We start from the raw sequence: 13,162 nt of genomic DNA, 5'->3' as shown, positions 1-13,162 counted from the left end.
AGGCATCAAGTGATCACTTTACGTAGTCGTGGCCATAGCCGTAGCCCTGTGCCAGTGCTCCATACATATATTGATGGTTCGTGTTGGCCGGACAGAGTACCTAGAGAGAAACCAACCTTGTATTGAAGTGAGTCCTTCAAATCTCGGTCATGAATGGTTAGAAAGATACAATGGAAAGAAAAAAGTTATTCTAATTGGAATTACCATGCTATACTGATATTCTGGTGATCATCGAGTAATGCGATCAAAAGAGAAAATCCGGGGTAGCACGTGAGGCTGTGAACCCTAATGTCTATCCGAATTGCACTGTGTATTGACTACCTCGAGGAAGGTGTAATGAACAACATGTTGTGTCAGGGAAATTTATGCTCATGATCTATTTCTGATTTTGTGAATGTATCCGTAGATGAATTTATATAAATTGATCACTGCGTATGTGTTTGAAGTATTCATCCAAGCAACACTACCACGACGGAGTCGCTATCGCACGCGGTGACACATCTTTTCTGGACTCATTCCTCACGAAAGAAGCTACCGCTCATTTCGCTTACTCCCTCAATGTTTTCTCTTTTCTAGATCTCTTGAAGTTATCAGACTCGGATATATGTAGAAAATGGTCAGCAATAAACTAACCATCTGGACATTACTATACCCAGATACTCCACCCGAATCTCATCACAAACATTGAATATCACCCATTATGCCTCCCGCCATCAAGAACCGCGACGACATAGTCGATGATCTCTCAATTTGACAGTCTCGTGGTTCAGATGAATGCCCCCGATGGCAGTCAATTCATTTTCGAGGACCGGGAGCTTGGGACCTGCAAAAAAGCGGATGGCTATCGTTGAGCTGCCATTTCTGTAGGTGTACTGAAAGACATACTATACATTGCAATTTGCCCATCGTATTGATTTGATGCTGCCAAAGCCCTTAAGATGCTGAATATTATGATACCCAGTCCTCCACCTATGCCGGATGCTATGGATGGATTTCGCGTCGAGTGACATATATGTTGATGCCTTTCGGAGAGACTTTCGGATGCTTGTCTATATTGTCGAATAATTTTTGGTGATCCGGGAAATATCACAAAATGTACTGTAGAAACTCAAAGAGCCGGTCTCTAGATCAATTGAACAGACTATTTCCACCAGCACTGTACTATCGATTACCACTCCACCCACACTAAATCCTTCAGGTAGGGCTACGTCCCATCAGCTTTATTGCGGAGACTTGTATTTAGTCAATGGTCGCGACGCGCGAAAGGCTTGAGAGTGGTAGATCTGTGGTTATATGCAGATCACCAAGCAGCTCATGATACAGGGAATAATATTTGCAATGCTTGAAATTTTTGACATCTTCCTGATTACGATATCCTCACGCTTTCCTTCAAATACTTATGAGGTTATGGTGCAGCCTATCAAGTGACCACAGAAGTTGCCAGCATGATTGAAGAAGAACGTTCTCATTGCTATCAAGGTATCTGCTCAAAAAAGGCCAGCTTGGTATTCCTGAGGTCAAAATTCCACGAGAGAGTGTGAAGATGCTGTTACCCTAGTTCGACTTTATCTATCAACAAATGAACTTCTATCGCTTTTTTGATAACTCTCAAATGCCTGGTTTATATCATGGAACAACGTAGTACTTGCTTGACTCGTTCACTCTTGTTTGGCTATGAGATTTTAATGGCGTTCGTCTCTCCGTTCCACAAATTTGCCTTCGGTTGGCAAAGATGTTATCTGGTAAGGATAGCATTGTACATTAGAGTCCACTCCTGCTTTGTCCCCTCGTGCTCTACGCATTATTTGCCCACGGGTCAGTATCACGATTGCCCCTGCGTTACACGCTCGATTTTTGGTGATATTCTGGTCCTGATACGTCAATATGGCGAATACCTAATTGAACAACATCATAGGCGCCTGGTAATCTCCTAGTCTTTTGACCTGGTAGAAATATCTGATACAGTTTGACAAATGCCTTTTTATTAGGCAAAAATGGCTGTTGCTCATCGGGCGCATTTTAAACGCCCGGTCAGCTGACCAAGTGGGACAAAGGAGGCAATCGAGAGGTCAAGACAGGCAGMTGAGGCATCTTAGCCAATAAGCATGCCTCGATTGATGTTAAACTATCTGCAAAGCGTTTGAATCCCTGACACAATGGGGCAGATCACCCAGGGTCTTCGATATCATCAATTTAGGACAGGGCTTCTCTGAGACAAACGCTGTTAACCGGGGACCGGTGACGCCTGCCTTCACCGTCTTCCCATGAGGAAGGTTGGATTTTTAGCAAGCTCGTCTTCCTACCCGGGTAACTATAAAAATCCCCTCCCCAGCCTCATCTCCTTCTCTTCCCTTCTTCCCTCTTCAACCTCCCCAAAGTCTTGACTCTTATCAAGCCGGTCTCCGACTGCTGATAAAATCTTTTTCCTTCTTTTTTTGGTTTCCCCTTCGTCTTTCCCTTTTTCTTCGAATATCAACGTCCCTGGAGCTCTCCATACGATCACAGTCTTTCGAATATCCCTTTCTTCCGTCCTCTTGTTTCTCAATATCAACGTTCCTGTTGCCCTTCACATGGTCAAAATCCTCAGTAAGTGACCCTGCATTCGTTTTGATTCTAGTTTGGGGTGCTTCTCAAGAGACTAATGTTAACTGGATATTAACAGACTACAAGGGCGAATTACATTGATCAACTTATTCCAGTAGTCAAGATAGGGTATGACTGGTATGGTGAAACTTATGCAGCGCGATTTATCCTCGGGGATGGCACTTTTTGCCTGCCAAGCCAGATGTTAAGCTTCAGCTCGTGATTCGCATCACGAATCCTTTGTTAGATCCGCGATTGCAAATCTTCGTTGACGACCTTGACAATCCGATGCTTTTGGGGTTTCAAGCAAGGCACACAGGCAGACTAAGACTCGTCGCTTCCATAGGCGGCCTCTCAGCGACACATCCAAATGCTGCTATTGAGGCGATCCGCAAACGCATCTTCAGTGTTCCTAATTCTCACATTTTTCTGGGTGCTGTTAAGTTCCAAAAGTTTCATGAGTCCTACACTTCTTCGTCGATAGCTAGTGCGCAGGCCATTGTTCCCGCTAGTGTCAAAGCCTTTGAGCCGGATCCCAACACATGGGTTCGTTACAACGCAGTTGCAATCCCTAGTGTGTTTCGGTTGCCGTGACTTACAATGTGCTGTTTCAATTTACGATGTTAGGAGAAGGCATACTCTTCCCCTCGACAAGAGCGGCTATGCACATGATATCTTACATGAATCATACTATGTCATAATGAGACGTCTCAGCAAACAATCATAGATACAAATGCTCGGCCTCATTCTTCGAGGACTCCGGATTTGGATGGCATCACCCTTTCCTCGACAAAGAAGGTGCACACCTTGACAAGAAGGGCTTTACACACGATTCTTCGCAGAGATTACATTACGTTCTAAAGACACGTCTCAGCAAACAAACATAAAAGCGAGTTTTCGGCCCCGTCCTTCAAGGGCTCCGGGTTTCAGCAGAGCCTTGCGTCCTACCGAAAGACTTCTAGCACACATCTCAGCTCCCATCTATCATAAAACAAGTGTCAAAACGCATGAAGATTCAAGGACACACTGCATATAGATTGGCTAGAGTTCATTTCGGCACTCAAGGACTACGCCACTGGTGACCATGCCGGTTCAGATAACTTTGCTTTAGAGCAAGCGGATGCTCCCTGCCTTCTACCCAACACGGAGCTTTCATGTTGGAATTGCGAAGCCACAGATTTCGGTAACCTGGTGTGAAGCCTGAAGCTTGGACGAACGTACGTGGCGATCAGTAGAATGACTTCTAGCTGGGGATCAAGGTATAGCTGTGTTTGGCACCAGTGCCGGGATGAAAGGTTCATGGGAGGAGAAAGGGACTATGAATGGGTGCTCTGGCGACAAGCTCTTGGCCACCACAGGCTGCACATGCGGAGGCAACTGCTGAATTCGACTGGTGAATGATTGGTTTAAAATGGAAACGGACATGTATCCCCGGTAGTCGGCCAGGTAGTATGTAGTTTGAGGGCCCTGAGAATCTAGTATATTATGATATTGCTACGGGGAATGATCACGATGGATGCTGTGAGATTGATAGTATATATAATACTTAGAATGAACTGCAATTGATCCAGTCGAATCGATACAAGTCCGAGTTCTCCAATATGGCATTTTATCATGCCGTAGAACCCTGATCCTCTTTGGCAGCAAGTACCGGTACTCTGTAGCTCGAATTTGTCTGTCAGGCTCGACTTTGATATCAATGGCTGAAGCATCTCCGTCTCAAGTCCCGTCTGAAGCGCTAGTAGAATAGGGCTAAGGGGTCAATGTGTAGCATCAGCGCTTGGCCAGTGACCCCTCCCAATCAGTACCAACTTCCGAGTTGTTGCTTCAGGAACGGTGGTTGATCGAATTTATATCCTGTGTTGAACTCGTGTCAAGTGGACAATGACCCAGACTCATCAGAGCAGATAAAACACCTTTTATGCGGCACTAACCAAACAGGGAGAAAGTGGGCTGCCTTGTTGCCTTTGCTGTTTCGGTCGTCGTGCACGTGACACTGCCAAGCCATCTTCGCCCCTAACACGCAACCGTCTGTCCCGCGTGTCAACGTCCATTGTCCAGCTTCATCATCCATTTCAACTTCACAAGTCCACATACCAAACCTAGTTTATCAACTTAAGTTTATTTTCCAAACGAGATCGATTTTGCCGACCTCTTTTCTACTTTCCGAACCTCATCCGCCGTGATACCGCCATAACCTCGTCGCGATAACACTCGTCGACTGCCAACATTCAGCCGCAACGCGACAACTTCAACAAATTCTTATCATCCATCTTCTCCTCCATAATCATGTCTTCCAAACTCGACCAGTCTCTTGAAGATATCTCCAAGTCCCGTCGCCAGAGTGGACGCGGAAACAACCGTCGCCGCAGCGGTGCTAAGCCTACCACTACCAAGGCGCCCGTTGGAGGAATCAAGAAAAGCACCAAGCCTGCGAGAAATCCTCCCAGAGGTCCTGCCAAGGGAACGGCCATCGGCCCTACTTCTCCTGTCAACGAAAGCAAGATCATCGTCAGCGGATTGGTCAGTCTAATCTAATTTTGATGAGAGATGTAACACGCGCTAACTTTTCACAGCCGCACGATGTAAGCGAAGCCAGTATCAAGGTATGTTAATCGAGAGGCACGCCTTTGGTCTCGTCGCTATTCTCTTTCGAAACCTTCGAGATGCGTTGGCTTCTGTTGCGATACCGCAACCAGTCGAGTTGAACCAGTACCAGATGGGTGCTCCTCTCCGCGACTATCTTCCGTGACCGAATCTTGTCAAGGAGAGTCGAGCTCCGTCGTGTCTAGCACATGTAGAACTATGGCTCGCCGTTGATTTGGCTGACTGCCTAGTTGGTCATATTGCAGACGGTACAGGAGGTGGTTGAAAGACACCGCTCGACTTATCCTACCTTGGTGGATCTTTATATCTCTCTTTCGTTTGATTCGGGCATCAGCGAGCGCATTGGTACAGTACACTGGATTGTTATATCTGAAGACGAGACCCTCAATGAGTCCTTCTGCCACTGATTGGTGACGTTGCGGTCACTTGACTTTGGACTGGCCCAGATGGTGATTCATCTGTAGCATCGTGCCATGTGGATTTGCAAACAAGCAAGCGCAATCTGATCATAACTCTGATGACGCCGGCGGCGGGCTTATCAGTGATGAAACTGTTCATCTACGGGCTTCTTGGCGGACCCAACGCGCTTGTTCAATCATAATGCAAGATCCAAGATACTGCCGTCATTTCCCTGGTTCCTAATCTATGTCCCTCATGTGAACCATATTGCCAAAGCTTCTGTCATGTGCTCGCTGGTGTCTGGTCTCGATTCGATTTATACGCGCGTTATCTCGCTGTTCTCGACGTCTCAACGGTTGCAACATTGCTTTAAAATACTGATCAGTCTTCGCTATAGGACTACTTTGTCAAAACTGTTGGCCCCGTCAAGCGGGTCACCGTCACCTACAACCAGAATGGTGTCAGCCGGGGCATTGCATCAATCGTCTTCAACAAGCCCGACACCGCCGCCAAAGCTGCCAAGGAATTGAACGGAACACTGGTCGATGGACGGCCGATGAAGGTATACAACACTCGATCTTACTAGATGGATACACATGCTCATTCGAACCAGGTTGAGGTTGTTGTCGATGCAACCCATGCACCTCAAGTTGCCGCTCCTAAGCCTTTGAGCGAGCGCGTCGCGTAAGTATCCCACTAGCCCGATATTGTGGAGCACCTCTCACAATCGAACAGCCAACCGAAGGCTCAGCCCAAGCCCGCCACTGCTACCAAAAATGCCGCCGCCGCAGGTCGCCGTGGCCGCGCCGGTCGCCCAAAGAAGGCCAAGGGTCCCGCTCAGCACAAGAAGACTGCTGAGGAGTTGGATGCGGAGATGGAGGATTATTTCGTGGGATCAGAGAATACACCTGCAGGTGCCGCCGCCACAAACGGTGCTACCGCCGCTGCTGGTGACGAGACCATGGCCGAGATCTCTGTAAGTATAGCTATCATCGACGTGCATAGTTTTATCTAACGTTGGTTCTAGTAAACAACTCGATACCCGACTGTTGTGCGATACTTTTGCGAGGGTCGCCTGCAATTCCATAATTTAACACGCGTTTAATGTTTCCTCTGCTTCGACTTGGTTCATGGCTTTTCTATTAACACAACTTATTGGATAAATTGAATGCTTTACATCCTATTGTCTTATTAGCTTTTCTCATCAATTTAGGCGGGTTCCTTAAGGATGCATTTGCTTATATCACGAAAGTAGAGACTATATACACATTTGAGGACTTTACACTTTACAATTGAGTATTTGCGGCTTCCACTAGTTGCCATTTTCCCTGGAGTAATGCTACAGTAGAAAGCGACAGACAGCAGACAAGACGAGAAAACTTGGGGCAGAAATCGGGTTTTCAGCTCTTATCTGGCACCATCGTACTCATCCATCGCCTTGGCGCACATCTTGTCTTGTCGTGACTCTTTCACGTCTCATTCTTCAATATTGTTCACTGTGATTAAGTATCAATTGATGCAATGGGAAAGCCCAAGGACTTGTGAACGGTCCTATCGAAAGAGGTCAAGATGGGGGGTGGGCGAAGGAGGAATGAAGAATTCATTCAATCTTCCAAATTTGGTAGCAGCGGAGTTTGCAGATGAATTAGTCTAGAAGATAGTCTTGCGGCTGATATACAGGGGTTCAAGTGATTATTGACTGGTCGAATAAGAATCATGAGTAAAGTTTTGGACAGATGTAGTGATTAAAAAGACAAGTAGTAGAATCCTTGATATATGTGCATGAAATGTATATAGCGAAGAGACGCCGGTTTAATGATAAGTAACCAAGCCGACATATATTGCGCCGAAGAATCTGAACATCAAAGCTCATAAACGATCATACAATGTAATAGTTGCTCTCATAAGTGTCTGATCCGAACTTGCGCCGTAGAATCCAAGGAGAATGAAAATAAAAGAAGAGATGGGTTTGCGTGGTAGGCTGATGAAGGAGAAATGACACCCTGTAATATACAGACTGATGCATGTTCAACTCTTAAGCGCTTCCAGACGGCCTCGCATTTGTTCAAGAGTAGCTTCCTGGTCGTCGAATTCTTCCTCGGCAGTTGGTGTCTCCTCCACGGGTATTTCGGGACGTATAGGCTCGACTTTCGACAGTTTGCCCTGTAAGACCTCCTGTAGGATCTTATCAACTTCCGATTCTGCTTCATCCAATTCGTCTTCCAATAGCTCATCGTTGGGTAGTGCATCGTCTACCACTTCCTCTATGATCCCTGCACGCACGAGCTCCGTCGAGAGTTGTCGCATTGTAGCATTCAGCTCTGGCATTCGCACAAGGGTGTTTACGTCCTTCATAATACCGGCCGATTTTTGAAGGCTTCCCTGTATCTTCCGTACTGAGAACGCCTCATTCACCTGCATTTGTACGCTTTGTAATTGAGCTCGACTCGTATTGAGGCGTGTGTTTTGTCTTCGAATGCGTATTAATTCTCGGGCGTATGTCTTGGTTTCTGCAGTGGCCTGTTTGGCCTGCGAGGGATTTCGCTGAGCTCGACGAGAGGCATTGACAATCAACTGCCGTGTTTTGTTTTCGAGAGTCTTGAGATTTGCAATGTCACGATCGAGCTGTCGAGTGTTTGATCTAATAAGTTGATTGCACTTTCGCATCTGAAGAAAGTCAGTGGTGACCGATAAGGCAGTAGAATTGACAGACCTGCACTTGCGGATCTGGTCCGAAGAAGACTGCCTTGAGCGTCTCCATGGCGATTCGGTGTGAAGCGATTCTAGAAATGCCCAAAAGATATGGATGCACACCCCATTAAATGTTATTTCCTGACTGTTCAGCAGACGAGTGGTAATCAGAGACTCCTCTCCAAACTCCGAAGGTGTTGATGATTGATAGTGGCAGGCGGGGGRCGGGACCAGTGACGTTGCGAGTCCCGTGCTCGGGTCGTTCTTGGCACGCGGATCGCCTTCTTTCCCGACGTTCCACCTCAGAGACTTTGTACACATGTACTGCGTTGGACTTGGTTCGAGCCTAATATCGAAATATTGATGAAAATATGCGCTGCTTCGCCGATATCATTATGAAGTCTCCATCTCTCAACTGCTGGTTTCACAGGACTGATTGCTGTCTTCATCTCCCATGATGGAAGATTCATTACGCGACCGCCTGCAGTTGAGTTGGTTCGTGTTGTAAATAGAAAAACGCGGCCCTGTGTACTACTCTTCATGAACGATATGATCGTGGAGATATGCAGTTTTGCTGGTGTCTACAAGGACCCGACTACTGCCGGACTAGAAATCGCTGATCAGTGCAACCCCCAGCTTGAAAAAGTAGCCGAGTTCGATCAGATTAGACGACAAAACTGAGAAAGGATGTCTTGCCTTGGTTCAATATCGGAGAGTATATGTCTTGGAGTGGGAGATGCGTAGGATATGATTTCTATTCGCCTTTACTCATTTTCACGATATCGAGATATCAAAGTACCCGCTAACATCGCCAACTAGTGATTTGTCTGTTAGTATCACTTTCAATTCGTCTTGAAGAATTACAACAGAATTTGCGTACCAATTCTAACGATTGCTGGCGCGGTGTTGCCTTTCCAACGAGGCGGAGAGCGAGATCTGACTCCTCCTGGAAGCTGGATGACTGGTTTATCCGAGCACGTGAAGGCTTAATGGCATAAAAGCTCAGGGAATCATTTTTTATGACCCAGTTCTCTTAGTCGCTCTCGCAGTCGTGAGCTGGCGATTGTCGTGAGCTATCGACATTCGGGATCGCATACTGCCCCAAGTTTGCCTGCTCCAGACATCCCGGCTTTCTCTTCTGTTATATCAAAAAGTTATCAGAGGGTCTTTTGACGATGCTGCGTATCAGCGCTGCGAAGAGCAATATTTGGCTGATCATTGCTGAGCTATTTGTGGACATCCGAAGCGCGTCTACCCCTCGGTCGCATCCAAATTGCTTGTGGTTGCGGCCATCCCTCTCTTACCAACAGATCCTACTCCGACTCACTTCTGGACCTTTCCGACTGCCGTCTCTTGGCTGTGCGCATTATTGCGCACCAGAATGTGTCTAATCCACGAGGCTCGACGTGTCATTGATATTTTACACTCTTTCAGCTCTGTTCACCAAGTTGAGGCTAGAGATTTACTTGCAGGGAGACGTTGTGGACGTTTAGATGAATACAAAGCAATTCTGAATGAAAGTTGCACTCTGAATCAGAAACCGGGCTAGGGCCATGTCATAGATAATCATTAGGTAGATGCCGCGCCGCGTGATAGCCGCTGTAGAAAGAATCCTCCACTCCCGACATCCTCGCATTTAAGACCTTCAAACTTACCACCTACCACAACTTTCCAACACAACCACCATGTCTTCGTCAGACACCTCATCACTGTCATCGGCGCCGCCGACAGATGATGAGTCTATGTCTGGAGTCACTTACGCGACCAATGCTAAAATCACAAATTATTTCAAGGAGGAGACTCCTCCGCCTCCAAAGCGCGCCCCATCTCCGCCACACGAATATGTTCTCGCGGACAATCCAGATATCGCGGTATGTGTTCAGAAATTTTCCGGTGGCTCTGAATTGGCTTGCTACAGTTTGGCGCGTTATTATAAGGCTTTGACACGCTTGCTGATGTTTTGTGCTTTTACTATAGTTCATCGTCATGTTCCGCGCGCGTTTCAGTGACGCCTTCCCGAAATCACTCCCACACTATGGCCCACAAGACATTGAGCAAGGCGTGCAAGATATAACACCTGGGGAACATGTCGAAAGGCTACTGTGTGCTCTTATTGGCCTAGTCCTCAATCGCAAGAAAGATGTTGAGTATGACTTTTCCTAGCAGCTTGAAACGTTTCCTAGCTCTAACAACCTGGAGCTATTTGACGCTGGAAGAAAGAAGGCTAATTGTTCCTGTGATAATAGGAAAGGACATTACCAAAGAGCCCTAGAAGAGGCTGTACAAACACATAATTCACAATGGCCGCGTGCCTGGGAAGGAAAGAATCCTCTGCATGGCGGGCGCACATTCACAACCATGAATCCTGAGGAGAGGGTATGACATCCTGTTAAATACTTATATGCCACCAGTCTAATGAGTTTAGTTACGTCTGCTCAAAGCTCTTATCTTATGGTCTCTTTCCTCCTCCGATGCGATACAAGCGAAGATCAAGGATTCCTATAAGCAGGCGCGACACGATGACGACCTCAACCAACCACTGTCGATACAACCATGGGGAAGAGACGAATTGAAAAGACGCTACTGGCTTATAGAAGGCCAAGATGATACTCATTTTCGCCTCTATCGGGAGAGCAATCCAGCGTTGAAGACAAATACCTGGTGGAGTGTTGCAGGAACTATCGACGAGATCCGAGAAATTGGCGAGAAGTTGGCACAAGAAAAATCACAACATTCCAAGAAGTTGAGCGAACGGATCATGCATGCAATTCCTCGTTTTGAGGGTGGAGAAGAGGTGTGTTAATATGCTACCCTGAGTTTGCTTGTTACTTATCTTCGCTTTTAGAAACGGAGACGGCGTGACTACCGATTAGCACGAAAGGCTGCATTTACACGCCCGGAACCAGGATTCTCCCTCTACGAAGGCCGTACGCGTGGCAAGAAGCTCAAATATACTTACTCTGAAGACGAGGATATATTTTCTGACGATTTGCCTACTACTCGACGATCGACACGAAATGCGTCTGGCATCACAACCCCGGGCGAACCCGCAGGACCAACAATCACAGCTAGCGGTCGGCAGGTGCGAGCTCGAGCTGGCGGCATATACGGAGAGTCAATGTTGAGTGGACAACGAGCAGATCACCATGCAGATGACGATGAGGATGAAGAGGTTCGACCTCAGCGTAGCACGCGCGGTCAAGCGAACGGCTACCCGTCGAGATATGCCAATGATGCTAGCGATGAAGAATCAGAAGCTGCGTCTAGCTGGAAAGGTGACGACGAGTCGAACAACGAGAATGATGACTTCGAAGGTGACGACGAGGAAGAACAAAGTGAGGACGAATCGATGCTCGATGTTGATGAGTCTGAACAAAATAGTCTAGTTGTTCATCTGCATTACGGCAAGACGAACCCGAACCAACCACTCAATCTAATTGATGGCTTGATTAGTGAATCCGGTGGCATTCCAGGTTCAAACACCGTGCAGACAGAAGTTGTAACTGACCTGTCTAAAAGGCCACTCGAAAAGCCAGCTTCAGAAGGAACTTCTCAAGCAGCAGGCACAACGAATGGATCATTGGGAGAAAAGCCTCAAGAGCTGACGGTGCCAAGCTCTGCGGCGATTTCGCCCTATGAGTACTCCAAGGAGAATGTGTCTGCCCAGGGCACGAAGTCAGAGGATGTAACTGCAAAATCCACACAGGAMCCCGCCGTTGTACCACTCGAACCTTCTCGAGTACACAATGGCCACGAGTGAAGTGCTCTTTCATAAAGTCATTCATATCCATGAAAAGGTCCTGGAAAGTTGGGCCGGATTAGAATCTACGGTATTTGCTAGTCATGGGGTTTCAGATACACGGAGGCTGTACGGATATTTGCTTTAAAGGCGTTTTTGAGTTTCTGGGACAGCTGAGCGAATGGCTTATAGCGAGTGTTGATTTCAGTAGGGAAACTTTGTCAGCTTCTAGATTCAGAATTGAGTGAAGTGGTATCCGTCATATGGGACGAGATTGTCAATACAGGATCAATTATAACAATAAATATTTGTTCATACGCCGTTCCAGGAGATGACATAGATATACAAGCTGCTAAATCCTGCAGCATAAATCAATCGCTGAACGCCTCTCAAATGCAACTTGTAGTATCAAAATGATTATAAAGTTCGTTATGACGCAAATCAAGTATCAATAGTCGGCTAGTCAATCGCTCGAGAATTGTGCAGTATAAAACTATCCAGCCCAGTTAGTCAATGTATGCCTTTATGAAAGAATAGCCAACTCACGTCTTGCACTCGCTCAGCAAACTTCTTGTCCGATTTGAGTCGCGGAGGGGGAATAGGCCAATTGTTCACCGAATACCACCATCGTCGCAGCCGTGTGCCGAGCGAATTTCCGTGGTATTGGGCATTGCGATTCCAAAATCGCCAGCCCTCGAGGCCGAGTGTCCAGAACGTACCTTGGATCAAGGGTAGAAGGACCTGCATCGTGAAAATGCTGTTAGATCTTGCAAGCAACATAGGGTATGTATGTGTGGAAAGCCTACCTGATCCCTAACAGTAATCCAAGCAACGCGCTGCCATGTATCCGCACCTCTCAGACTAGCTAGATAGCTCTGCTCAAACCTCAAATCCGGCAACGGAGGAAGATCTCGTCTGCGCGCAACGGGTCGAAGAACCGGTTGATCAAGAATATCTGAAGTGATACTAGCTGCATCCGATGGGTCCGCTTCTTCGTAGGGCACTTTTTCCGAAGCGGCTGTGGACGGATTGATGTCGTGTCGTGGTGACGGATGACGTTTGATGGAGGCGCTCTGGATCGTTTCTGCGATCCCCAACGCGGAGTGAGACATTGTTCCTTCAAAGATAAAGTCGGCAGTAATT

General features: G+C 47.0%; 5 protein-coding genes across 5 annotated transcripts; 3 read left to right on the top strand and 2 right to left on the bottom strand.

Annotated features, from left to right (window-relative positions):
* Positions 1 to 2,570: 2,570 nt before the first annotated feature.
* Positions 2,571 to 3,177, top strand: BHQ10_006889 (uncharacterized protein; the record flags this gene model as incomplete). The annotated part of the gene is made up of 2 exons (XM_040879524.1): positions 2,571 to 2,586; positions 2,930 to 3,177. The coding sequence occupies 2 exons, from the start codon at positions 2,571 to 2,573 to the stop codon at positions 3,175 to 3,177; spliced, it is 264 nt and encodes an 87-aa protein (XP_040735393.1).
* A 1,695-nt stretch (positions 3,178 to 4,872) lies between these two features.
* On the top strand, positions 4,873 to 6,619 carry BHQ10_006888 (uncharacterized protein; the record flags this gene model as incomplete). The annotated part of the gene is made up of 6 exons (XM_040879523.1): positions 4,873 to 5,106; positions 5,160 to 5,189; positions 5,987 to 6,151; positions 6,203 to 6,273; positions 6,325 to 6,565; positions 6,617 to 6,619. 6 exons carry the CDS (start codon positions 4,873 to 4,875, stop codon positions 6,617 to 6,619), a joined length of 744 nt encoding a protein of 247 aa, XP_040735392.1.
* A 998-nt stretch (positions 6,620 to 7,617) lies between these two features.
* BHQ10_006887 (uncharacterized protein) lies at positions 7,618 to 8,350 on the bottom strand (the record flags this gene model as incomplete). Its single annotated transcript, XM_040879522.1, has 2 exons — positions 7,618 to 8,256; positions 8,303 to 8,350. 2 exons carry the CDS (start codon positions 8,348 to 8,350, stop codon positions 7,618 to 7,620), a joined length of 687 nt encoding a protein of 228 aa, XP_040735391.1.
* A 1,615-nt stretch (positions 8,351 to 9,965) lies between these two features.
* On the top strand, positions 9,966 to 12,040 carry BHQ10_006886 (uncharacterized protein; the record flags this gene model as incomplete). Its single annotated transcript, XM_040879521.1, has 5 exons — positions 9,966 to 10,151; positions 10,258 to 10,427; positions 10,527 to 10,656; positions 10,706 to 11,074; positions 11,126 to 12,040. The coding sequence occupies 5 exons, from the start codon at positions 9,966 to 9,968 to the stop codon at positions 12,038 to 12,040; spliced, it is 1,770 nt and encodes a 589-aa protein (XP_040735390.1).
* Positions 12,041 to 12,482: 442 nt separating this feature from the next.
* Positions 12,483 to 13,131, bottom strand: BHQ10_006885 (uncharacterized protein; the record flags this gene model as incomplete). Its single annotated transcript, XM_040879520.1, has 3 exons — positions 12,483 to 12,512; positions 12,566 to 12,760; positions 12,826 to 13,131. The coding sequence occupies 3 exons, from the start codon at positions 13,129 to 13,131 to the stop codon at positions 12,483 to 12,485; spliced, it is 531 nt and encodes a 176-aa protein (XP_040735389.1).
* Positions 13,132 to 13,162: the final 31 nt, after the last annotated feature.

The sequence above is a fragment of the Talaromyces amestolkiae genome (genome assembly GCF_001896365.1).
Source record: "Talaromyces amestolkiae strain CIB chromosome Unknown scaffold13.1, whole genome shotgun sequence".
Taxonomy (NCBI): domain Eukaryota; kingdom Fungi; phylum Ascomycota; class Eurotiomycetes; order Eurotiales; family Trichocomaceae; genus Talaromyces; species Talaromyces amestolkiae.
The sequence above is the reverse complement of the archived record's forward strand: the minus strand, read 5'-3'. Positions and strand labels throughout refer to the sequence as shown.